The following is a 26,505-nucleotide window of genomic DNA, read 5'->3' on the forward strand; positions in this document are numbered from 1 at the left end:
CCATCATAGCAACTTCGAGCAGACGTTAGAGAATAAATGATTGCAGGACCCAAGACTGACCTTCATTTGTTATTACAGTACCTACACTTCTATTCTTAGGATCCAAACTGCATGGGGTGAGTGCTGGCATTCTGATTTTCATTCTCTTTGAAAATAAGGAAATATAATAATGAGAGTAAGCTGAACAAAGGACATTAAAAGGTAAAAAAATGCAAAGTTAATGGATCCCCGTTTCTATTGTGTTCAGACGGAGGTTGCAGCTTAAAAAGAAAGTAAACATTGTTTAATCCTGCCATGGAAGATTCTGAATCCTGCATGGGGGGCAAAAGTTCAAGCCACTAATTATTTTTGACTTATCACTCCACCATCAGCTACTATTTTATGTATATTACGATCCTTGTATACGCGCTTCCCTTCCTCTTTCTCCATCACAAAAGCGCCTTCTCTGAATTGATTGCGTTTTGACTGAAGGTAATTGTGGTCATTTTAATAATTGATTGATTAATTAGAGCATGCTGACTTGTTTTAAGCGTAATGCATCAATCATTTTTTTTTAATAATGTCTTGCATTTTCACACCTGTTACACTGCGCAGCTTTTTCACTTTTTATGCAGCCATTTTCTCTGTACAACTTTTTTCTCTGCCCTATTACGTCTTCTCTTTCTCTTGTTTTACTTCTTTCTTTTGTCCCTATGTAGCACCTTACTTTTCTCACTCTCCCTTAATTTCGTCCATCTATCTCTTGCGCCTTCTTTATCTCGCTCTCCCACGCTCCATCTTTCTTTCTCTCTCTACCTCTCTCATTCTCTCTCTTCGTACACTGTCGTTCAACTTATAAAGAAGAAAGGTAATGTTTAAGAACTTTTTTTTCTTCATGTAGTAACATCTAGTCAATAGCAGCCTTGCCCCTTTAGCTCTCAGCGGGGCACAGAGTAATTTCTTCCTTGCCGGGCGGGGGGACGTTGTGACGAAGGTGGTCTTCAGAATGGCTTTCCATGACATGTGCTGATTGTGGCGTCATGTACCCTTTCTGTCGATACTATATGAAAAGTGCGCTGAAACATCTAGTCAATAGCAGCCTTGCCTCTTTAGCTCTCAGCGGGGCACAGAGTAATTTCTTCCTTGCCGGGCGGGGGGACGCTGTGACGAAGATGGTCTTCAGAATGGCTTTCCATGACATGTGCTGATTGTGGCGTCATGTACCCTTTCTGTTGATATTGCGATTGTAGAGTTCCAAAGCTGTAACGCTGATATTAGAGTGCTTGCTAATTTCACTTCTTTACTCCGTCCGTGCTGTTCGCTCTTTTGGTTAACCAAAAGAGCGAACAGCATCTCTGGCGCTAGGAAATCGAACAATATATTAGTTGGGCACGTGATAACAAGAGTAGACACTATATCTTCAGAAGAGATGATTGATGAATCAGAGGACAGTGAATCTGAAGTATATACAGCAGTCGAAGCCACTATCCCAGGACCACCAGCAGTAACAGCAGACGTGGAAGACGGTAATAACTTGGATTTTATTATGTCCAGAATTATCTCTCCAAGCTTTACTTAATGCTTTTTTTTCCTCACTAACTCTATTGCTCCATTTACCAATTACTCATAAATGATTCTAAACCTGCCTTTTAGCCTTGTTGCAATCTCCATTGAAGCGGAGTAAGACTAATATTTTAAAGACAGGGTAGTTTAATTTGATTAAATGTTAGCAAGTTATGTATAAATCCTATGCAAAAAAAAAAAAAAAAAAAAAATCTGTGGTGTGAATGACTTAGGAAAATAAAAAGAGAGTTGTCTGTTGCGCCTGGACGTAGAAAAAAAAATTATTTTTCAAGTTTGTTCCCAGCCTGAGAGAGAAGTGTCTACAAGAGCAAGCTACCTTTGGCTTTCAGCGCGTGCATGTGCACACGAACTTCGTTCTCAGACTGGTGACGATACCAAGGGAGTTCAATTTATGGCACTTTTCATTAGTGAAAAACATCTTCACCTTTAACATTCCGTCTCTTTGTATCAGCGTTGCTGATAGTGTTAAAATTCCATTAAGGTCCACGCTTTAGCCACACCACTTATAATTTCCAGATAGATAGTGGGTATCTTACTGAACACTCAATTTAATATTCAGATAGAAATTGTGGAAAAAGTGGTTGCTACACTCACTAGTCAAGGATCATGGTATTAAATTTTGATGACAAACGAGCTTTAATTCATTACATTATGCCTTGATAGCCTATACAGAGTGGCTGTAATATGTCTAAAACATATCACGCTTGGTTGGGCTGATCTTTGATGGCCTGCCTTTGTCATTCCGCTCCACCTGCTCATCATCAAGCTCAATTCTGGGAGGCGTGCGGGGAGTAGGGTCCGTATCAATTGCATCAAGGAATGTCTATGTAAATTTATAGCTACATGTTAATATAGGTAATAGAGATCTCATTGCTATTAAGGAGCAATATATACCTGTAATGTTTTAAGTAATCGTAGACAGGATATCACCCGACTGGTATCCGATTGATCGCAAGGGAGGTGAGCACTACATGACTTAGCCCAGTGGTATATGCCATGATGATAGGACATAGTGTACAACGTCATTTGGTGACCTATTTATAATCGCTGTTAGTATATACAAATAGGTTATTTTGTGAAAATTAATATTAAAGAAACTCACCAAATATCTGAATGCCTGCAGCTCTCCTGATCTCCTGGCCAGCTCTGAGGGAACTGTCGATCCCATCCTTGCAGAAATTCGCCAATTTCCACAAGTCTTGGAGGTATAGCCTCACGTTGTGCTCACCTCTTGGAGGCTTTACTTCCACAAATGCCAATTCGACTTCACGCTTGCGGACAATGGCATCAGGCTTGAGCCCATAACCTCGGCGTTCTTTCGACCCATCTGCCTCTTTGCCTGCCCAGTCTAATCTGTAGATTGATCTGGACTTTGATGGGAATTGATGAGTGAATATAGGGTCAACGACCCAGTGGCAGTATGTATCTTCAATATCCTCATCAAAAGGCCGGTAGGTTACAGGAAGCTTTAAGGCTCTGCAATGAAATATAGAAAAGTATTAATATGCATTTTAATAGTGGACATTGCCTATCATTGTCGCCAATACTAAAGATGTAACTTACAGTATCTCGAAAAGAAGCGTTATAGGCCGAAGTCCCTCCTCTAACACTTCAGTTCCTAGAAGCTGCATCCCTTGTGCTAACTTCTCAGATAAGGTAATGCAGTGGTCTACGGTACTATTGGGCAAAGTGGACTGCGGCCACGCATTGTCGCTCAATATTTGCGCAAAGGTCTCATCAGGCATATTCCTTAGCTGGACATCCAAGTCCCAGATGTAATTCATTGAACTAAATATAAACATTTGAACAAGGAATTAAACATATAAGGCCTTGAAACATAAAACAGCCATTTACCAACTGCATCTTTTAGACTTACAGGAACTTATACAATTTGCCATAGGTGGCTTTAGCCTCAAGATTGTTCACCACAGTCAACGATTCAACCTGAAGTTCCATGAACATCTTCCCAATGTTCACTTCGCCCATGTGATACCGATAGTTGATGAAGGAGGTAGGATCAATTTTGAATGTTTGTATTTTCGTAGCTTCCTCCTCCAATGGCATGGTAGATTTTCGACCCCTATCAGTACGCTTGCTAATATTAGGATACTCAAGAAGTATTCTTGTTGAGCTCGCCTCTAAATGTAAAGCCCAGTGTAAGTAAGTTGCTAACATTTAATCAAATTAAACTACCCTGTCTTTAAAATATTAGTCTTACTCCGCTTCAATGGAGATTGCAACAAGGCTAAAAGGCAGGTTTAGAATCATTTATGAGTAATTGGTAAATGGAGCAATAGAGTTAGTGAGGAAAAAAAAGCATTAAGTAAAGCTTGGAGAATAATTCTGGACATAATAAAATCCAAGTTATTACCGTCTTCCACGTCTGCTGTTACTGCTGGTGGTTCTGGGATAGTGGCTTCGACTGCTGTATATACTTCAGATTCACTGTCCTCTGAATCATCAATCATCTCTTCTGAAGATATAATGTCTGGCTTCAACTCGGATGGGTACCTTGCATGTCCAAAGCTGACTTCCCGAAGGCCGGAATCCTGGATTATAGCCCCTGCCTTCTTAGCAGCTGTTGCACTCTTGACAATCAGCATACGGTCAGCAATTTTCATATCTCGGATCGCCCAAAACCTCTCCTCGCACCGTTCCTTAAAGGCCATATATGCACCATGAAGTCTCTTTCGTCGCATATGATGGATGTTTGTGGAGGTTATGAGTGACAAATATGCCTCGTTAGCGCTTTCCTTATTTGTGAAGTTGAATTTTTTTACAAAGCTCGGCAAAGAGACATGCTCTTTGTCGCTCCTGTTATCAAGTGCCCAACTAATATACTGTTCGGTCTCCATGAGGAAAAGAAACTAGCAAAAAACAGGGTAGGGAAATGGAATTAGCGAGTACTATGGTATCAACGCTGCGACTTTAGGACTCTAGAAACGCAATATCAGCAGATATTTGCATGGAGCCATATCTAGCACATGTCATGAGAAGCCATCTGCAGACCATCTTTATCGCAACCGCCTGCCTGGTGGGGAATAAATCACTCTGTGCCTCCATTGAGAGCTAAATGGGCCAGGCTGCTATTGACTAGATGTTACTACATGAAGAAAAAAAGTTCTTAAACATTACCTTTCTTCGTTATAAGTTGAAGGAGGGTGTACGAAGAGAGAGAATACGGGAGGTAGATAAAGAAAGGAAGATGGAGCGTGAGAGTGCGAGATAAGGAAGGCGCAAGAGATAGAGGGATGAAATTAAGGAAGAGTGAGAAAAGTAAGGTGTATGTAGGGAGAACGCGAAAGGCATAGAGTGAAAGAAAGAGATAGTAAGAGAAATAGGAGGATGGAGAGAGAGATAGAATAAGCTGGAAGAAAAAATGTAGTCAGCGAGAGAAGTTAGAAGAGCAGGATAAAAGGAGGCAGAATGAAAAGTTGGCACAGCAAAATGGCTAAAATATGAAGAGATATCTCTTATATTATATTAAAATGTTACAAAAAGTTATGTAATAGCCAAAAGGGGACTTCAGGGACATGATGAGGCGCAAATAAATGAAATGAACATGTATCGTGAAGCTCCTTTGATTGTTCCTCCAAAAAAGTGATAGGATATATACCCGTTGTAAAGTTTATCTCTATTGGCTCTTTCAGTTTACCTATCTTTGACCTGAGCTTAAGTGAATATAATCTGGTAAATCACCATTGCCTGCAACCAGCCTTAGTCGCAACTAAGTGTTGATTTTTCTGTTGGAGACAGGTCTCAAGGGCGACACCTCCTTTCTAACACTTTCTGGAAAGTGCCTTCATAGAACTTTATTCATTTTTTATTTCCTCCACAATGGCCTATATAATCCCCATTTTTGCCGTAGAGCTGCCTCGTTCCCTTAGGCGTGTTTTTATACAGCGCTTGAACTTCTTCTTCAACCCTGGGCCGTATGTCTAGGAAGCGGTTCCATAGCTCTTCGAGTGATTTCGGCATTTTGGCTAGCCTTCTAATTCCCTCTTGACATGCGCCCATATGTTTTCTATTACTTTGAGGTCAGGAGGGTTTGCAGGTCATTCAATGCCCTTATATTGGACCTCTTCATATATCTCACGGCGGTGTGAGCTGTATGAATTCTGGCGTTGTCTTGTTGAAAAATGAGCTTATCTGGATTTATGCGATACCAATCCCGCCTTTGGAATACATAGCCTTTTAGAAAACCGACATACGCTACTGATCCTAGTCCTACTTGAAACCAGTGTGCATTGCTTAGGCCATAAAAGGTCACACAACCCCAGATCATAATCTTGCCGCCGTCACTGTTCCTTCTTTGGGCCTAGCGTGCCAATATCCCCTTGCTTCTAGGCCCCTTGGAGTAGTATTGTCTTCAGAAGGGCTTTACCATGCTTATAATGACCTCATTAGGGAACATTATGTTCTTCAAGGAAAGGTAAGTAGTTGAGAACAAGAATAGTAATGAGCTTAGGGACTACAATAAGTTCAGGAATAGTTTTATTATAAATTGATTTTGTTCGTCTGGAGCGGAGACGTGTTCCAAGAACTCTAAATAAAGCTTACTCAAAATACTTCCTAATGACTTTTACCATATGCGGAACTCCAAGACAAAAGTCACGAATTGAAAGCTCATGCAATTGGTGCCACATTGGCTCTTAGGAAAGGTGTCTCTGTGGATGATGCCATGGTTCAGAACGATTTGGCTTCAAATACCGTCGCGAACGAATTCCATCGTCTATCACGAGCAACGACTCAGAATTTCACTCAGGTGATCCTTGACAACTCTAGAGCCACATCCACTGTCTTCTCCGAGGGATGAACAATGGATAGCGTAGTCGAACACTAGTGAAGGCTAAAGCCTATTGTTTGACAAGGAGGAGACAATGGATGTCCCACCTGCAGCCGCCCTGGTTTCTTTGGTAATATTGGAACATCCAAGAGAGCTCCACAGTTTGTGTAGTTATCACGAACAGCAAGCAATGTTGAAGTCATGAATTGATGAATGACTTTTTATCTGATTCAGAGTCGGAAAAGACCCGCGTTTTCCCCCTGTTTCCCTCATTCTCTCATGTATAGTTTTGTCTGTCAAGTCAAGTCGCGTCTTCTAGGTTTCTAGCTCCGTGAATAGCTCCAAGAATTCTAGAAGAGCTATAGACCAATGACCATGGCTCATGGTGCCAAGGAACCTTGTATCTCGCGGTTATAAGAATAAGTACGCAAGCGGTACGCACCATATGCACTGACAGGACTGAAAAATTTTAGACAGATAGGTAGAAGCGAGGAAGTGAGAATAAGATGGGAACACACATCACATCTATGGAGTATTTACTCAAATTCATATCAAGGTATAACTACAAGTTTGTTTACGGGCACCATAAGTAGAGTAACCATGGGGGAGGGCGTGTTTTTATGATATACAACTGTTAGTATATATCATCTTGTGTACAACATAAATATCGTTTAAAATATAACATGAAATGGATGAAGCAACAGAAGCAAATTGAGACAGGTGAAATATGCCAGGATCATAATAAGTAACGAGAACGAAAGAAAGATCTATTTATTATGATCCAGGGATCTTCGTTAAATAAAAAGGGTAAAAATCTTAGCTGTAGTAAAAACCCATGTAAATGACTGCTAATCGCAACAACAGGCAAATTTACATTCAGGAACATGTCCAAATTTTAAATTCTTACACATGTGTGATTTCAGATCAACTATTGGTTGAATTTAGTGACGCGTTTGGACACCATTGCAATTCGCACTGTTAAATGATCGACAAAGCTCAGATCATGCGAAAAAAAAGATTTGTAATGTCAGGAACGAATCAGGATGAAGGAGAGTTGTAATGAGAAAAGCTTCTCATTCCTCCATTCCTAAAACATCGTTAACACTCAAACTATTCTCAACGCAAAACCAAGCTTTCAAATCTCATTTTCTCACACATAACATTGCTTGCATTATGTCTTCCTCCAACAACACTGCATCTCCTCCCACCAGCAAAGTTGCTGGCAAAAAACGCGCTCGTGAGGAATTGGAAGAAGATAAGGGCGCGAGTCGCTAGACCTCGCCTTCACCAGACGGTCCACCTGCTGACCCAGCGTTCCACTACGTGCCATGGGAGCGTCCCATCAGAGAAGTGAGCAAGATCAAGAAGCTTTTTCTGGAGAGCGAACTCTGCAATTTCGTGGCGCGGACAGAGAGTGCGCTCTATCAGGATGGAGATGAGGTGCGACCTCGCAAGTACCTCTTTCTGGAGGGAGGACGACAACTCGATTTATCCAGGAAACCCATGAAACGTAATGATTTTGATATATTCTGGGTACATGAGCCATCTTTGTTCAAGCAACTGAGGCGTCGTAACCTGATGCTAGTCAAGGAAGTAGACAGGCAACGGTTAGAAGTGTCAGTCAAGGCCGCAACATGTAAAGGTTGCTGTCACTTCAGTAGCAACTGAAACTGAAGTCATGACGGAAGCGTCGAGCAGCCGTCAAGAGTCAACGCTAGAGATGTCAGAGAGACAGCTTCAAAAGGTACTCAAAGAACTGGAGGCAGTCGATATTGACTCACCTCGTAGTAAGCTCTTGCAAGAGAAAGCGACGCTGTTGTTAGATGTACAGCCAAGTTACTAAGTTTTTTTTTTTTTATTATTATTATTATTTTTTGAGATAGTGCAGGATAAATTTCTTTTAACGCATGTCAAAATCTCAATCATTCATTGATCCGAACATCACGCCATTTGGAATGAATCTCAATGGCGAAAGGGAATGAAGAAAAAAGATGTGGATGGATGGATGATTGTGGACATTGATTGATTGCCATTTCGTTTTCATTCCTCCATTCTTCATTTCACTATTCTCACAGTTTCGACCAAACTTCAAAACACTTCATATCTCCATTAACAACTCCATTATATAATGTTTCCAAAATTCACCTGCCAGTTCCCCCGTTGAACTTCACTACTCTTTCACCAGTGGGGAGAATAGCTTTGAGCATGATGATAGAGATCCCGCCTTCATTCAAGCTGATCGTCATGCCCTTTGGAGAGAAAGGGGAGATCCACGTTATCGTGATCGTTCTCCTTCTTTGGAAATTGGCGGATCTATTCCACCCAAGTCATCCATTGGGACTTTACTCGGTGTACGAAAGCGAAGTGAGGATGATGATGGGGAGTCAGAGCGTGCGCAACATCATCAGCGCCGTAAAGTTTTGGAGGATGTGGACATGATGGTAATAGACATCATAAACCTTTACAAGATGGTGCGCGAGCAAGGGGAGATAATTGCAGATCTGACCAAGCAAGTAGAGGATTTGCAAAAGCAAGTAGGGCGTTCGAGGAAATATAATCTGCGTCCTACTCCCAGTAGAAATAGCAACCGCAAAGGAAAGAAATAAAGCTTTGCGATTGTTGATTTGTATATGTGTGTGTGTTTTTTTTTTTTTTTTTTTTTTTTTTTGCCATCAATTGTTAATTATGAACACATGTGAATCTCTGAATGCACTAAGCTCTATGTGATTCCTTCGAGATACAACACCTTCAGGTGCTTATATTAGCGTCGCTTTCAGCTATGCTTATGCACGTCTTCTTTACCACATCAGGTCATAGGATTTAAACACTGATAGATCTGTTATTTTGGATATTATTATTGATATTATTGTGAATGGTGCGTTCGTCATAAGTCTAACAACGCGTGCGTCGACGCTTGGGTCGGGAGGTATTTCTGACAGATGTCTGTGACACTCTTTGCTGAGAGTCAGCGGATCCTAATGGAGAGCTGTGAGACCGTTTAGAGCCAACAGTAACGGCCTTTGAAGCATGATGATTAGCCCAGTATTCAGTAATGCATTGTCGTTCAATGAAGTGTTCCTCAGGTTCTCATGTATTGACATCATGTGAATAGTTTTTCCATTTGACAAGTTATTCATACTCGTGAGGGGACGAGGTGCTCTGCCGATGATCAACTATTGCCTCTACTTCATATGTGTCAGTATCTTCAAATTCATCAAGTACGAGTTTCAACTGAGATGGAGCATAGTGTCTAGCCAGAATTGTGCCTTACCATCTTTAAGCATATAGGAACCATAAGAACTCTTGTTCACGACAGTGTAAGGTCCCTCATAGCGTGGAGTAAGTTAATTACTACGGACCGGGTCGAAAGCCATGACCATAGCTCCGTCAGGGAATTCATTCAGTAGCACAGTGGCATTAAAACGCCCTATCATTTTTTGCTGAGTTCGCTTTGACTTGCGTGGAGAAGACTATTTCTGTCATGTATTTGAGTCTTTCTAGTAACTCTTCTTGACTCATTAGTTTGCCATCCTCATCAGTATAGTTGCTGAAGCCATTGGCTTTGCGTACAAAAAATAGAGAAAAGGAGCTGTGGAGACTCACTATTCGAGCATTAGCACTTAACTGGACAAACAGAACATGATTATCCCATTGTTTGTTGTAATCATCTAATATGTAGTTTTGACATGGTTTTCAGCAACACCATCGCCTCGGGGGTGGTAAGGAGTGATTAACCTATGACCAATAAATAACTGTGAAGTAATGATGCGCAGTAGCTCATTGATAAACTCTTTGCCGTTTTTGGACTGAATGGTGCGAGGGAAACCGATGTCTGTAAATCGCATAAACAACGCCGTAGCAATTGCAAGAGCACATTTATCAGGTATTACATCAAGTAATATAAAACGAGTACAGACGTCAACGATAATTAACATATAAGAGTTATTCTTCTCAGATATTGTGAGTGGCCCAGCTATGTCGATAGTAACATGTTCTCCTGGTAATTGGGCATGAATGACTTTCAATGGATGGTAACCCTTTTTGGAAATATTCATACGTTGGCATGGTTAGCATCGTTTGATGAAGTCAGTAGTCTCTTGCTATATGCGGGCGCTAATGTGGCACATCGCATGAGCGCGATACATAACATCTTGCCGTTTTTCTTCGGGTACAATGTTTCGTTGATTGTTGGAATCTTGAATAGCATGAATGTATGCTAACATAGGTTCAGTATGCACATCTAATGATTGTTGCCTTAAAGTCATGCACGCGGGGAACAGGCCTGATAGAGCGTCAGAGTAGTACGTCCTGCTAATTAGTCATCATAGCATTCATATCCGGTTGGGAATAAATAAACATTAATGCACGATGATCCGTGTACAGATCAAAGTGCCTACCCCACAAATAATAATGAAATTTGTTGAGAGCAAAAACGATGGCTAACAATTCTTTTTTCGTTGCACTGTATTTTCGTTTACTTTGATGGAACGATCTGGCCATGAGGGAAATATAATTTATATTTTTTGGATAAGATATGTCACGAAGCAGTTGATATAGTGTCGCACCAATTCCGACATCAGAAGCATCAGTTGCCACATAGAATGGTAGATTAAAGTCGGGAAAGGATAATACAGTTGCATGAGTAGCAGACGTTTTAAGGCGTTGAAAGATTGTAATTGGTCGTCATTCAGTGTGAAAATATCTGTTCGACATCCTAGAGCATCCAAAGGTGCAGCAACTTCACTAATGAATGGTATATATTCGTGAAAGAAGTTGAATGTGCCTAAGTACGATTGAATTTGTTTGGCAGTAGTTAGTTCCCAATCGTCGATATTTGCGAATTTAGAGGGGTCAACACTTTTACCGTGCAGGCCTATTATGAAGCCGAGCAATGAGATTTGTGTACTATAGAAATTACATTTACTACTGTTGATGATTAACTTAGTATCATTGAGCCGAGTGATCACAGTGCGTACATGTTCGATATGTTCTTTGTTCTTTGAAAAAATAACAATACCGTCAAGGAGCTGTAGACAAAAGGAAGATCACCAAGAATGCGAATCCCTCGTTGAAATAGACCGGACAATAGCTTCAGGCCAAAAGGCGCCTAACACCTGAAACAGGGGAGATATCTTTGTTGTATTTAAGAATAAAGCCTTTATGGACACATGTAACACTTGCGCCTGTATCAACCAAGGCTTCGTATTTTTTTCCTTCGAAATTAACAAAAACCATGATCCTTTTGTCAGCCCTCTTTTGATTAAGATGGAGCTGCGCCAAGGTATGGGTGTCACCGTTAGGAGTAACATTCGAGGAAGATAAAGACGAAGCTTTTATATGAGAAGGTAAGTGTGTAAATTCAGAATCGAGAGCAGCAGTGACACATTGATCATGCCATAGTAATATTCTGGGATCGATTCTTTCCATAGAGATTCTAGGCTGAGTGCCAAAAATCATCAATGGTGGTTTCAAAAGAAATGGACCTCGATATGTTTAAGCATCATGATATAAAGCTAGTAAATTTTTGGGATGCACTGAATTTTCTGCATTTCTATTATTATATTCTTTTAAATGAGCTCTACTTGGGTTAACGATTAGCCGAGGCGGGCTTATTGGAGTTGTGTATCAACAGCAGAGGCAGGCAAGTTGTTATTAATGACTGTTTGCTGGTGCAATGAATGGTTATTATTCAATTTAGGAAAATTCTTACCAGATCTATTGATGTGCCTGGTGCATTCGGACGCCAGATGTCCTCGTGCATTGGACTTTAGACATTACCTTTGTCCTTCCATGCTGCGGGAGAAATTTTTGCCATATTGTTAGCAGCCATAGAGGGGCTTTGTTTTGGCCTCCTTATTTGGGCTTTGCCCTTCGGATTGAACCATTTGTGGTTAGGTGCTCGTGCACGGCGCATTGAGTGTGTTTCACGGCGGTGAGGTGACGGATTGTCATTTCCGGCGGTCTCTTGTGGGAAATGAGGGCCAGTGAGGCCTCCCAAAATCCTCGTGAACTCGGAGATCGACTTAAAGGCGAGCACAGGTTCTTGCTTTAGGACTTGTAACCTGGTGATCATGATATCGAGCATGAATTCCTTTACTGTGGCCGTCAGGAGGGATATAAGTATCTCACTGTCATCGCTGATACCAGATGCACGCACGTCTCGGTCCACACGCATGGCGAACTGATGGTATGGCTCGCGTGCACCTCGGCCAATTTCAAGAAGTTTCTTGAACTGCGACAAACGTTCTTGTTCTGTGAGGGCAATCTTGAGGAGGGTCGCCTCACATTTCTCCCATGCCTTTTGGTCTTCAGGGACGGGGCTATTATCGTTTTTAGGCCTTTTAAGCTAGAGAGGAGTGGAAAGTGATTCCAATTCTTGTAAAGATTCCAGGAAGTCTTCAGCTCTTTTTTCGAGTACCTTGATCTCCTTGACAACTACGGCCAGGGCTTCCTCGATGTTCTCTTCGGGCCTGTTCGCACCGTTTTGTGCTAACAAACGTGTGAGATGCGCTTTTCGGGTGACGAGTTCTTTCCTCTTTTGATTGATATCCATAAGGATCTGATCATCACTTCGTGAATCAATCGAGCCGGGGACAGGTTCTTCGAGCGGGATATCCATGTTCATGTCTTTACCATGCAGGGAGCCTTGCGGGCGATCCATCCTCATGGAAGGGATGTGTATACAAATTTTCACTTAAAAAAATGAAAAATTTTACAGACAAGAAGTAACAGGGGAGCAGATATAAGTGAGAATAAGATGTGGGAACACACATCACATCCATGGAGTATTTATTCAAAATCGTATCTAAGTATAACTACAAGTTTGTCTAAGGGCGCCATACATAGAGTAACCATGGTGCAAACGTGAATTACTACGCCCCCACTAAGCTCGCACTGCGCCCCTCGGTTGTTACTATTTACACATGGGGGGTGTTTTTATGATACACAACCGTTTGTATACAGCGTTTTTAATTGTTTTATCCATTTTAAAAAAACATTTATCCATTTTCAATTTGCATTGCTCCGATGGGAAATAAGCTTTATCCATTTTCAATTTGCATTGCTCCGATGGGAAATAAGCTTTATCCATTCAAGCTAATAAAATTATCCTATAAGTTATCCGAATGTGTCTGAAATACTATCCATTTTTTCAAACATAATAACCGAACCGACTGTCACAGGTATCCAAACACCATGTCCTTTCCATGTCCCACAAAAGTCATGGTTAATTCCGCATGACCACTTGGACAAAATTTGCAAACACTTGGATAAATTTCTCAGCCCTTTTCGGCCAACTTTTTAACTTACCTTTGGATAAATTTTTTTATTCATTGGAGCAATTTTAAAAAAAAACCGATAAAGTTTATTTTAAAATGGATAAAACAATTAAAAAACGCTGTATTATATTTTTACATGAGCATTAATTTCAATTTTTCATGTAACATGCGTTCTCTGAAATATGTCACACTGCGTACCAAAAATAAAAATGTTATTTTTTTTCCACAGACAATCAAGCATGCACCGATTCTAAGCATCCACAATAAAGATACATTGATACTAAAAACGTACCCCCACAAATCCTATGTAGCAAAAGTGGAAAGAAGGAAAGAAGTGATTAAGCAGGAGTCTCGGTCGAGGCATCTGGAAATGGCATGCCTTTCGTGCATTGCAAGCGAGACATGCTGGCTAGCATCAACATATAGTGTCATCTCAGACCCGCTTTTTTCAAAGAGGACAATAAAATATTCAACTTCATTTTGCATGGCATTTTTGAGGGCCATATTTTAGTATCATAGAAAGAAGATCTTGGTATCACTTGCATCTCCATTTATGAATACCGATCCTTGTGTTAGTATCACTTGCATCTTTATTTATGATTGTCAACTCTTGTGTTAGTACATATAATAAAGGTATCTTTATTCAGGGAATTCGTGCTGCAGAACTAGATAGAAAAGTGAGTCTATTTATACTAGCTAACGTCCTGCTGCAAGGAATGCTCTAGAAAATTGGAAATTCTATGTCGTACAAAACCATAATAGTAATTTCGCTTGCACCAGAAGCTCCCTGTTGACCTCACTCACTCAACCCATTTACACCTTGAATACGAGCGTCGCTCGTATTAAGGGCCGTTTGTCTGGTGCTCCACCTTAGGTGGTATTGATATTCTTCATCCTCTTCACAACCTGCCACATCCGAATAGAACCATCCTCACAGCCTGTAACCAGATAGTGGCCCTCTTTAGAGGTATTCCATACGAGCGTCCCAACAATCCCACTTTCAAATGGGATTATAATAAAACACTGGCTTGATTTTGGATCCCATACATGCACTGTCTTGTCCGAACTACTTGAGACAATGTATCTTCCATCAGGCGAATATGCCGTATCAGCAATCCTTCAAACACACATAACACTGCCCCCGCTTCAGTATCCACCACGCTTACCAGTCCTTTCCAATCCCCAACAGCCATCTGTTGACTGCATGGTGAGAATGCAACACATCCTAGATAATTGTCAAGATGTATTTCGTAACAGAGCTCGCCCGTTTCTGCACTCCATACTAGCAATCTCATGCTCATATAGCCACGGCGCAACACTATCTTCCGGCCATCAGGCGTGTATACGATATAAGAGTAAATGCTTGCTTTATCATCAAATTCATCACTCACTTCATGCGAGTTCTCCAGACTCTAATATTATATACCATCTTCATCATACGAAGCAATCTGGTCGTCGCTAGGTGAGAATACCACGCGCTCTATCCATGTTTTGTGGCCATGTAGCTTGCAGATGAGCTCTCCTGTTTGTGTGTTCCATATAGTCACATTTTCAGATTTATGACAACAGACAACTCGATGACCAATAGGTGAGAAATCAAAGGCATAGATGTGACCGGCACCTACACCTTGTAGCTCCAATGTGTGAACGAGCACGCCTGTTCGGACATCCCAAAGGTAGACGCGTGGAGTTCTTTGGTAAGAAGCAAGCAACTGGCCATGAGGTGAATACTTGATGTCCCATGCGCTTTCATCGAGGCAGTGTAAAATATGAATGAGCTGTCCTATTCTTGCATTCCACATGTGCACTGTTCCAGCTTCACTCTGTGAAGCTATTTGCTGCCCATCTGGCGAACTCCTGTTGCCAGAAATTCTTGCTGTATGGCTATGTAAGCCATGGCTGAATTGATGTGATCGAGTATCCCAAAAGCGTATCGTCCCGTCATAATTGAAGGACGCAATCTGGTAGTTGCTTGGTGAATATCCCAAGCAGTATATATAACTAGAGTGACCGTAGAATGTATTCAAGAGTTGCCCTGATCTCGCGTTCAATAACTATATTGTGTTGCTCCGGTCGCAAACGGCTATTGCTTCTCCCTTTGGTGAATACTTTATATATATAGATAATTGATAGAATCATATTCTTTTTCAAAAGTATAAATAGCTTTCCCTGTTTGCATATCCCACTGATATATCGTGCAATAATTGAACGAAGCAGCGAACTTCCCGTTAGGTGCACACTGTATGCCTTCGACATGACCGCCATGCAGCCAACGATCTTTGTTACAACGCGTTATGATTTCTTGGCCATTAGGTGAATACTAAATTTGATCAATTCTAAGGTAATCAGCCATCAGCAACATTGACTGCTGCCCTGATGTCGTATCCCACAGCTGCGATACCTTGTCTTCACCGCCAGTGGCAATCTGTTTTCCATCGGATGAATATGCCACCCTTTTTAAAGAACCAGTATGGCCCTCTAAAATGTATTTGAGAATGCCTGTCTAAGTGTCCTACACTCGCACTGAGCCATCATTGAGGGCTGAGGCAAGATCGTTCCCGCTTGACGAGTACGCTACATAGCGGACATAGCCTGTAAAGCCCACCGATTTGTGAACCAATCGCCCTGATGTTGCATCCCAAAATACAACTGCATTTTGATGATCGTCCCAGTAGGCAATATACCTGCCGTCTGGTGAGTATAAAAGCCTTTAGCCACCTATATCGCATTCCGAAACTGAGAGCTCCTTCCATGTTGATGTGCCATACACGATAATTGAATAAATTGAATATATTGTTGATTCATCGATAACTGCAGCGAGCGTCTTGCTATTAGGCGAACATCTTCCATCCAACACATCATCGCCCGCTTCAATAAGCGGCCATTCTCCAAATTGTGCTCCTGCCATCTTTGCCCATAAGAATAGATCGGTGGGAAACCGATGCTGGTTGCCTGTACGAGTGATTGGTGACGCCTCATGTAATAGGCTTCTTCTGTACTCTTTACTGAAATACACTTCTTTCCATGTGCCCATATCTTTGAATGGCGAATACCCCACCATTGGATTGCCATCATGATGCCTATAGATCGCTACAGCCAGCTCTGTCAGGTACTTGACTCCATGTTGTGCAAATCCTTCGTCTGCCAATACGCGGAACATCCTTCTATCCTCTGGTCTTAATGTCTCGCTTAGTCGCTTCTTGCCTCGTTCGTACCACTGCTCAACAAACTGGTCATACAATGTGACACGTTTGAGCTTGGTATTGGAGATGTCTTGATTCGGATCTACCATCCGTGGGAGCACTTCTAGTGACATCGATACTATGAATCAGGGCTCCCATTCGATAATCTAATAGAATTCGAATGCACTGTAAAAAAAAAAAATTCATCCCTTTTTTATATGCATTCGAATTTCATTCAATTATCGAATAGGAGCCCTGTCTTCATCGCTTGCTTGAGGGCTTGCTTTGGCATACTGTTGAACGTAGAACCCCTGGCTATTTCCAACATCTATCCGCTGCCTCTTCAGTTGACGTAGGCTGTTCGCGACACCAGGCTTCTTCTGTGCACGGTCAAGCAACCGTGAAGACGCAGGTGGGGATAGCGTGGCAATGGAGGAGTACCGAATCAATGATCCTTGCAGGCACTTCTTGTATAGTTCTTGTGTCAAGGACTGACAAAGGGTTTGCAAGGAAAGGTAAGTGAATGAATAACAAGAATGATAATGAGCTGAGAACTAGAATGGATTCACGAATAGTTTTATTGCAGACTGAGGTTTACTATGTTACAAATCTATCATATTTATACTTGTTTGACTGAAGCGGAGACGCGCTTCAAGAACTCTAAATAAAGCTTACTCAAATATTTCCTAAGGACTTTTACCATATGCGGAACTTCAAGTGTTGAGTTAACTTAATACACAGGATCCGAGGAAGATATCTGGTGCAATCTTATTTCAAGGTTCCTTGGCACTATAAGTCTTGGTTATTGCTTTATAGCTCTTCTAGAATCCTTGGAGCTATTCACGGAGCTAGAAAACTAGGAGACGCGACTTGGCTTGACAGGCAAACTATGCATGGAGGAATGAGTGAAGGAAATGAGCGGAACAAATTAATCAAGCACACGTGATCTTTTTCAGATTCGAATCAGACAAAAGTCATTCATCAATTCATGAGCTAGACATTGCTTGCTGTTCGTGACATCTTGTTCCTTGGCGTCTCCGTGCGTTTTGGGATCTTTAAAGAGCGTGTTGGCAGCTGTAAATAAACAGAAAGACGGAAAGAAGGTATGAACAGAATAATAGGATTAAGCATTATATACTGACTGTTGCCTAACTATCAGAAACATCCATCAAAAGCGAGCAGTACGTACATTCTAAGCCATACAGTGATAACAAAGATAGATGTCTGGAGATGATTACGATCCACTACTTAATGTGTGTATGAGAACCTCACTCTTGGTCAGTCATATAGATTTCTCCTAGCAAAGTAATAGCATCTAGTCGGGTATCCATGCTCCACTTTGTATCAGCTGCGATCTATCCCAACATCTGACATAGTTCCCATTGGAATGCTGCTTAATTTCGACAAGATACTTCATACACAAGAGTCTTGAACTTGATCAGTTCGCCTGTCTGGAGTAGTGCATCAGCTACTCGAAGTGCTGGATACTATGCTGACTTGTGACTGAAGCTCAGTCCTTCTTCTATACACTCTCTGAACAATAATCCGCCCTCAAAGAGTGACGTTGATCCCTTCTACGCCTGCAGGCTCTTGTCCGTGATATCTGTCACTGATGGTAGTCCTTTCTGGATATTTCTTATCTCATCCATAAAGGCATTCAGGTTTAAGTCCTTGACTGCACTCACTATTTCAAACACTCCTCGGAATATTGCTGATGTTCGTCGAAGAATGCCTTTCATTGTTGATTCGTAATCTGGGTATACTGAAGGGTATGAAAACCATAGGCTGCCTGGTAGATTAGATGAGGATCTGAATTCTATTTCAGTCCCTTGAGGTATGCAGCTAGTGGCTCATGGAGTTGATCTCGCTTCAAACCCTTGACTTGGTTGTTGACCATGGCATCGAGGTCATGTGAGACTGTAGCGGACAGGTGATAGAGATGGTCTCTAGCTTGGGCATGTGTACCTTGCAAGCGGGAACTGAGAGTATTAAGGATCGAGACAAGATCATCCAAGTTGAGATATCCAAGAGGAGCATACTGTATCAATTTAGCCGATTCCTCCAATAGGTGCGTTTCCAGCATGATGTCCTGACTTATCCGATTCATCATGGCCATGAGGAGTGTCCTGGATTGGACTTGATCGAGAACTGGGGCGAGTGTCACAGCCTCAACGCCAGTAGTTTCAGCCTTGGCCCCATCGCTGATAAACATTTCACTCACATCCGATGCCAGTTTACGTAGCCTTTCATGCTCATCTTGGTCGGCTGAAATGCCTTGGCGCCACTTTTTCTCACTATCAGTGAGATCATTTATGGGGGAGGCAGAGGCAACTCTATGGCATAATGCTAAATCTTTACTAAAAGCTGAATGGATTGAAGAGGCTGAAGACATTGAAGCGAGGAGCTTTTTTGAGGGCTTCTGAATACGAGAGAGTACAGAGTAAGGGTCCTGACAGAGCCTCATCACTATAGTGCTATCGTCTTCTATGGCGCGAGCAGCCTTCATGTAGAAGTCAAAGAGTCGCAGAGCCTGTACAGGCGAGAGTGCGCTTTAAGATGAGAACTTGATAGTGTCAAACATAGCTTAATGACTTTCTTTCTTCCTCTGGACTGGTGCCTATTTACTGCGGAGAGAGAAGGGCGGTTTATAGTTGACAATATTTGCCGTCAGTGATATTTGAAAATGCGTAATCTTTATTTTTATTTTTTTTTTAAAAAACTCGGGCATGAATATTTGTTCCTTACTCAAGGTATTGGTCTTGAGTGTAAAAAGAAATAAAAATTAAAAAAAAGTGGATTTTGGGGTTGAGAGATGGCGCTGCATAACGAATTGAGAAAGAAAGACAGGAAAGAAAGAAAAGAAAGCAGGATCTAGACTCATCTTGTTCGCCTCTTATACAAAAATTATGTGGCAGTTTAGGTTCGTTTCCACCATTTTTCACTTTATAAAGGTGGCAGGAAATTTCATATTACGACTGGGAAAAAAAGACATTGGAAAAATACAAATCCCGTCAGAAATAAATTTGACCGCCAGCTGAAAATTCCCAAAGCCCCCTACCATAACCAAATTCTTATTCCCCCCGTGAGTTATTTTTATTGATTTTAGTATTTCAGTACCAGTATCGCATACTGATACTGCATACTAAAATGACAGAAAATTAGTATTGTACATAAAATAGCTGAAAGACCATTGGCTGGAGAGACACAAACAAACATGCACTGATACTAACACAAGAATTGACATTCACAAATAAACATGCAATGATACTATCGCTTAAGCTGGCCCGCACAAACTCCATGTAAAGAGAACATAACTTGGTATCATGAAAACAGAAATTTAAGATCACTAGTAACGCTATTGTCTTCCAATTAACTCTTGTCTCTGCAGATGCCGTGCTCGTGTTGTTCGTACTCGCAGTTGTCGCATGGCCTCGTCGTACTGCTCTTGAGGTAGCTTAGTGAGGCAGGCCCGGAGAAAGTGATAAGACCTTGTAACACTCCACCCTTTCTTGACGTTGCTTGGGACCTTGACTAATAATCTCTTAGCTTCTCTTTCCAACTGGCTATTGCAGCCTTCACATGTTGGCAACTTTCCCTTATTGGAAACAACGTTGGTGGAGATACTGAATGGATAATTTTGTCGTGATTGCCGTGGTTGCTTAGAATCTTCACTGGAGCTTTCTTCACTCTCACTTGAATCTTCCCTGCAGCTTTCTTGGCTCTCACTTGAATCTCCCTTGAAACTTCCATGGCCCTGTGCGGGCCATAATTTAGTATCATGAAATCAAGATTTTAGTATCACTCTACATAGGATTTGTGCGGGCCAGTTTTTAAGTTAGTATCAGTGCATGTTTGTTTGTGAATGTCAATTCTTGTGTTAGTATCAGTGCATGTCAACTCTTGTGTTAGTATCACCTGCATCTTTGTTTATGAATGTCTAGTATCACTTCCATGTGCTCTCAAAAAAAAAATGGGCGCTCGGGGCGGGGATGGAAATAATACTAATATGCATTTACGGGATTCATCTCCCAAAGTGTCTGGTACTTCATATACGCATATCCACATTCTCAGGATCCATAGAAAACCAGATACTCTATAGTAAAGTCCCTCATTTCGGCTCCAAACGTGCTAAAACTTCTAAAGTCGATAAAGCAACCGAAAATATATCTTTCAAAACAGGAAATTGTATTTTTGGGTAAAAATTGAAAATGTTTATATTCAAAAGTTTAAGAACTAGGGCATATTGAAGTCAAGGTCTCTACGGAAATTGTCTAGCTTTTAGACAAAATATTGTAGAACCATCAGAATATCTCCAAAACTGACCAAACTTTCCAAAAAGTAAGAATATGTAGTGCATAATATAATGTACTAAGGGACAATACGTGTTCTTATAAAAGGAATCCGAAGTTCCTTAATGAATAAAACCGGAAAATCACTAAAAAATGATATACGTATTTCTCTCTTCAGCTATAAGTAAAGTCTATGGAAAATGCTTGGATTTTGGAAAACTAAGACTCTATACAAAGCTATGTAACGTATCAATCATATACTGTGTGGAAGAGCGCTTTGACGTATTTTTGAGGGAAAGGCAGACACTTTGGCTTGACATTGAACCTCATTTCGACCATTTTATAACCTTTAAACGGCAATAATTCCAGAAATACTTTAAGGATTAAGATCAAAACATCCTTGCTTTGTAAGTACCAAAGCCTTATATCCCCCGATACCTCATCCATTTTTCTATAATCGATATACATCCAGCAATAGGCTATTTTACTATGTATTTGCGATAATCTAGCTGTCGAAGTCTTGTAAGTCCATTTTTTTACATTAATTTTGTGCGGCAAACTTAGTTTCTAATTGTAGACCAGGAGAGAAAAACGGTTTTTTGTAGTATTTGCAGAGGGTCAAGCTTGTCGCACTTTTTGGTTAGTCCTTCTCAATTATAAGAATTTTGTTAAGTAAACCATTAATATTTGAAGAAGTCTAGCCAAAAAGTGCGACAGACTTGACCCTCTGATTATTTGTGTTTCTGGCATAGATGCTTCGTTTTTGGACTGTATTTCTATAGGTCTGTTCGGACGTTTACCTGGTTCTGATCATAACAGCAAGTATAAATAGTTCGGTTAATACCGTCCTCAGTTAGTTTGTGAAAAAAGCACAATTTGTTTATGTGTGAAGAATTCGACAACAGGTTTTGTGGACACTTTGCAATTGTGGAAAGGGATTTGTAGATCGTTTGCCAGACATCTTTTCCGTGACATGCATCTAAAGAGTGACAAAAAAATCAGCCACGCACTGAAGTACTAAATTCTCCAACATTAGCAAGCAGGAGTACTAAAATCAATAAATTTTTCCAACTTTACTAGTCCTGAAATACTAAAATCTGTACACTCTTTTTAAATAAAAAAAATAACAAAAAAGAGCTACTGAGTTTTCACACAACTATGGTGCGTGCCAAAACTGATGCAATAATTTGCATTTTTTAACATTCATTCCTCATTCTCCTTTTCCTTTCTAATGATCTTCCCTACCATCCCCACTTCTCATTCTCATTTGTCTCACCTCCGTGGACTGTCATCGCTGTTCTCATCAATGATGCAATTAGGAAATAATCGCCATTTGTATAGTCATGTCTCATTGCATCAGTTTTGGTAAAAAGTACATGTCAGGTTTGTCCATCCCTTACTTCTTTCTTATTCTTTATTCTTTCTTTATAGCACCATCACCACTGATACACCAAGCGACACTCTACATATCTGCCATATCTTTATCATAACATGAAATCACTATCCAAATCAACTATCCAAAATGCAACTGCTCTACTTCATCAGGAAAAGTCTTGCAGAGAAGTGCCAAAGAGTTTAGGGATATCTGTTACCTCAGCTCAAAGGATTAGAAAAAGAGGCAAAGAAAGTATTCCAGTGCTGAGAGGGGGCCGACCCTGCAAAGTCACTAAGAAAACGAAACAGCTTTTATCAAGATTTTTTGACATGGGTGTATTGGAGACCCTAAAAGATGGCCAACAACTTGTTCAATTGAGGGAAGGAGTGCAGGTTAGTAAATCGAGCAGCAGGAGGTTCCTTATCCAGGATGACATGGGGGCATATGTAAAACAGAAGCAGCCTGATCTGACGAAGAAGCAAATCTATGCTCGATATAATTTTGCAAAGGATCACTTGGACTGGACTCTAGAAGACTGGAAGAATGTGATGTTCTGAGATGAGACCATCTTTAGCAGAGTTGGGTCCTGCGGAAGAAAGTACTACTACAAGCATCGATGGGATAAAACTCTACGAGCACATCATATCAAAAAGACAAGGCAAGGTGGCGGAGGGAAAATGATGTTCTGGGGTTGTATAACTTACTACGGACCAGGCGATGGCTGCTGGCTCCAAGACAAGGTGGATTCGGTAACCTACGTCGACGTTCTCAAGGATTATATCTTTAAGTCCAGGGATTACTACTTGATGGATAGGGACAAATTTATATTTCAGCAGGACAATGCTAGGATTCATACCGGAAGAATAGCAATGACCAATATCCAAAAGTCTAAGATACCTCTCATGAAATGGCCAGCAAACTCTCCTGACATCAACCCAATATAAAACATATGGGCATACATGAAGGTGCAGTTGGATCATTATCTAGACAAGGCAAAGAATATGGAGGATCTCTGGGAGAGAGTCCAAGACGTATGGACACATATCCCTCCTGAATTCTTACACTAACTATACTGCAGTATGCCGAAGAGGATGAGGGAGTTATATAAGGCTAAAGGAGGGAACATCGTTAGGGGAAAGGAGAAGTAACAGGAATAAATAAAAACAAGAAGTTGTTAATTGCCATAATAGATGCAATGAGATGCTGAAAGCAAATTGCAATTAAATGCTAATTAGGCCACTGATGGCGATGACGATGAGAGTCCATGGAGGTGAGACAAATGAGAATGAGAAACGATGGTGGCAGGGAAGATCATAAAGAAGAAGAAGGAGAATGAGGAATGAATGTTGAAAAATGCAATTTATTGCCTCAGATTTGGCACGCACTATAGGCTATAATGGAGGTTAAGGGTGTTTATAGCTGGCCAAGTCGAATAACACAACGACTTAAGCTTATTATCCGAGAGCCAGGACCATATATGTCCCACCCTATACCTACCCTTTGTCTTTAGTTTGACTATTTTTTCCTGGCTCACTATCAAGAAGATGCAGATCCAACTTGGTAGCAGAGCAGATTTATATAGTTTATTTCTTTTATTTAAGGGTAGTTTTCTGAAAAGTTCGCTAAATTAGGCAATAAAAGAAGATAGCACAAATATGGTCCTGGCTCGATGGATAATTGACTAAAATGCAGATTGATACGTTGTTGGGCCTTTTATACTGAACCAGTTGTGTGAAAACTCAGTAAGGAACCATAAGACCCACAGTAGGGCTCTGTTTTATTATTTAAAAATCAATTCAAGAATTAAACAAGAATGGACTTTTCTTATATTTCGTGAAAAGAGAGGAAAACTGCTCCCCTTAAAGAGGACTTGAGATGTTATTAAGGGGAGGATATTCATGAGCGAGTTTTGAAATATTTGAAAAGTTCACCACAAAATCCTTTGACAAGCGGACTGTACACAGTCAAATCAGAATTTTCAGAGGTTTTACGTTTGGACATTGAGACGTGATGCAGACCAACTGAATTCAGGCACATTGTTATTTCACTGCATTTGAAAAAAAAAAAAAAAAAAAAAAAAAAAACTAAAGTTACTCATTCCCTCATTCCCTCATTCCTCATTCCCCATTCCTCTCATTTCTCATTTCATATTCAATAGCGTGCTCAACGCTTGAGGGAAGCTTGCAATCAAGGCCACCATGATAGCGATTGAACAATTGAAATATATGGAGAGTATTCTTGATCTTTGGCTTGATAAACTACATTAAAAGTATAAAGCTATGCAACCCATATTTCCCTTTTACTTTTTTTTTTACATCCATATATGGCGATAACCACTACTTGCAACACTTACTCGTACTAACAAATATCTACGCAATCCCCTCAATAATATAAAGCAGCCTATCAGCATGCCCCACGGAAATGCTATTGCTTCTTCATCTTCTGGCGATGCTGCCTCTTCATCAAAAAACGCAGGTCCAAGCAGTACCGCCTTTGAATTAAGCGTGAAGTAAGGGAAAGAAAGAAGATGTGGCTATGCACGAAAGGCCAAGAAAGCCAGAGACGAAAGAGAAAAAAGGAGAGACCTGCGAGGGAAAAAAAGGGCCTGTTCTGTGGACGTCCATGATGTCACCGGGGAAAAACCCTCATAAGCGCGCCTATTCCCAAGACACGATGATCGGCGCAGCAACAACTAGCTCTTCAGCCAGTGCTCCTATTCGAACCATTCGAATAGATATCAAAATTCGAATGCTATTCGAACGATTGGCACTGCAATGTTTTAACCTAATTGATATAACTTACTTTGTAATATGGAATTAAAGTTCAATAGGACAAAGAGAGGGTTCTTTATTTCTGGACAGACGATATCTTATGTACTGTAAGATATCGTCTGCCCCACGTGAGTGGTAATTTAAATCATCGTATACGGTCTATATGGTGCAGGCACAATAGTAAATGATAATTTTAAACTTTTTTTTTTTTTTTTTTTTTTTTTTGATTGGGTGTAAAATACAAGGACCATACTTTCGCTACGCGTAACCAGTGGTCGTATTCGAACCATTCGAACCATTCGAATCGAACCAGGATATGGCTTATTCGAAGCTATTCGAATTCGATCCGTTCGAATCGAATAGGAGCACTGCTTTCAGCTATCCTCAGCCATCTTATTCGTCTGAGGAAATGGCAGAACACAGAAAAATCTGTCAACAATCTCCTTGAATTTCTCATGGCCAACAAGAGTCCCTCAAAGACATTGATACAGTACAGGACGTACTTGAGACCTTGGCAGGTAATTTTTTTTTTTTTTTGTTTCTTTGTTTAAGGACATTCAATACAAAAGAGATAAATGTAGCTTATATAATAGGTGTTCTACAACGCAAGGAAAGAAGGGGACTGCAGCGTTGATGCAAAGAAAATGCTAAGTTTTTCGAGGCGATTGTTTTCAAACGGACAGTAAAGAAATATTTCAATCCAAACAAAGGATTCGGTGGTGTCATTGGAAAGGCTTCATCATAGGCGGCCAAATCACTGCTGCAGGGCAAACTGACTCGCGAAAATAAGATACCGAAGGCTTTGAAGGCAAAAATATGGTGCGTGCCAAAACTAATGCTATAAATTGCATTTTTTAACATCCATTCCTCATTCTCCTTACCATAACGGTTTCTCATTCTCATTTGTCCACCTCTAGTTGACTGTCATTGCTACCTCCGTCATAGCTGCCACCATGAGGCCTTTCAGAGGTTTGACCTGGCCTAGGCCATTTTTTATACTTTTTATATGTATGTGTTTACGGAATAACTTTCCTTGCCGCTCTGGCCATCAAGAAGTTAAATCAGGGTCGAGCGGAGGGATATTCACTTGGTCTCTCCCACAGCACAGAGGAAATTCTGGTCGGCTTTTACTACTGCGTTGCACACACATTCTTCAATAAACATGAAAGCACCGCAATAAGGGCAACTGACCATCGGCTCTAAGCGGTACCTATAATGCATAGCAGTGCTCCTATTCCACCTGAAATTTTGTCAATTGATAT

The 26,505-nt window shown here is 40.8% G+C and overlaps 4 protein-coding genes across 4 annotated transcripts; 3 read left to right on the forward strand and 1 right to left on the reverse strand.

The window, feature by feature from the left end:
* Positions 1-995: 995 nt before the first annotated feature.
* On the forward strand, positions 996-1,993 carry BCR41DRAFT_375567 (hypothetical protein; the record flags this gene model as incomplete). Its single annotated transcript, XM_022026967.1, has 4 exons — positions 996-1,110; positions 1,230-1,505; positions 1,633-1,659; positions 1,836-1,993. The coding sequence occupies 4 exons, from the start codon at positions 996-998 to the stop codon at positions 1,991-1,993; spliced, it is 576 nt and encodes a 191-aa protein (XP_021875728.1).
* Positions 1,994-5,957: 3,964 nt separating this feature from the next.
* On the forward strand, positions 5,958-6,379 carry BCR41DRAFT_401904 (hypothetical protein; the record flags this gene model as incomplete). The annotated part of the gene is made up of 2 exons (XM_022029260.1): positions 5,958-5,995; positions 6,220-6,379. The coding sequence occupies 2 exons, from the start codon at positions 5,958-5,960 to the stop codon at positions 6,377-6,379; spliced, it is 198 nt and encodes a 65-aa protein (XP_021875729.1).
* A 746-nt stretch (positions 6,380-7,125) lies between these two features.
* Positions 7,126-8,955, forward strand: BCR41DRAFT_415657 (hypothetical protein; the record flags this gene model as incomplete). The annotated part of the gene is made up of 4 exons (XM_022029512.1): positions 7,126-7,186; positions 7,641-7,985; positions 8,011-8,167; positions 8,502-8,955. 4 exons carry the CDS (start codon positions 7,126-7,128, stop codon positions 8,953-8,955), a joined length of 1,017 nt encoding a protein of 338 aa, XP_021875730.1.
* An 11,208-nt stretch (positions 8,956-20,163) lies between these two features.
* Positions 20,164-21,911, reverse strand: BCR41DRAFT_375570 (hypothetical protein; the record flags this gene model as incomplete). Its single annotated transcript, XM_022026968.1, has 3 exons — positions 20,164-20,562; positions 21,359-21,548; positions 21,898-21,911. The coding sequence occupies 3 exons, from the start codon at positions 21,909-21,911 to the stop codon at positions 20,164-20,166; spliced, it is 603 nt and encodes a 200-aa protein (XP_021875731.1).
* Between the last annotated feature and the right edge of the window lie 4,594 nt (positions 21,912-26,505).

Source organism: Lobosporangium transversale (assembly GCF_002105155.1).
Source record: "Lobosporangium transversale strain NRRL 3116 chromosome Unknown BCR41scaffold_71, whole genome shotgun sequence".
Lineage (NCBI taxonomy): Eukaryota > Fungi > Mortierellomycota > Mortierellomycetes > Mortierellales > Mortierellaceae > Lobosporangium > Lobosporangium transversale.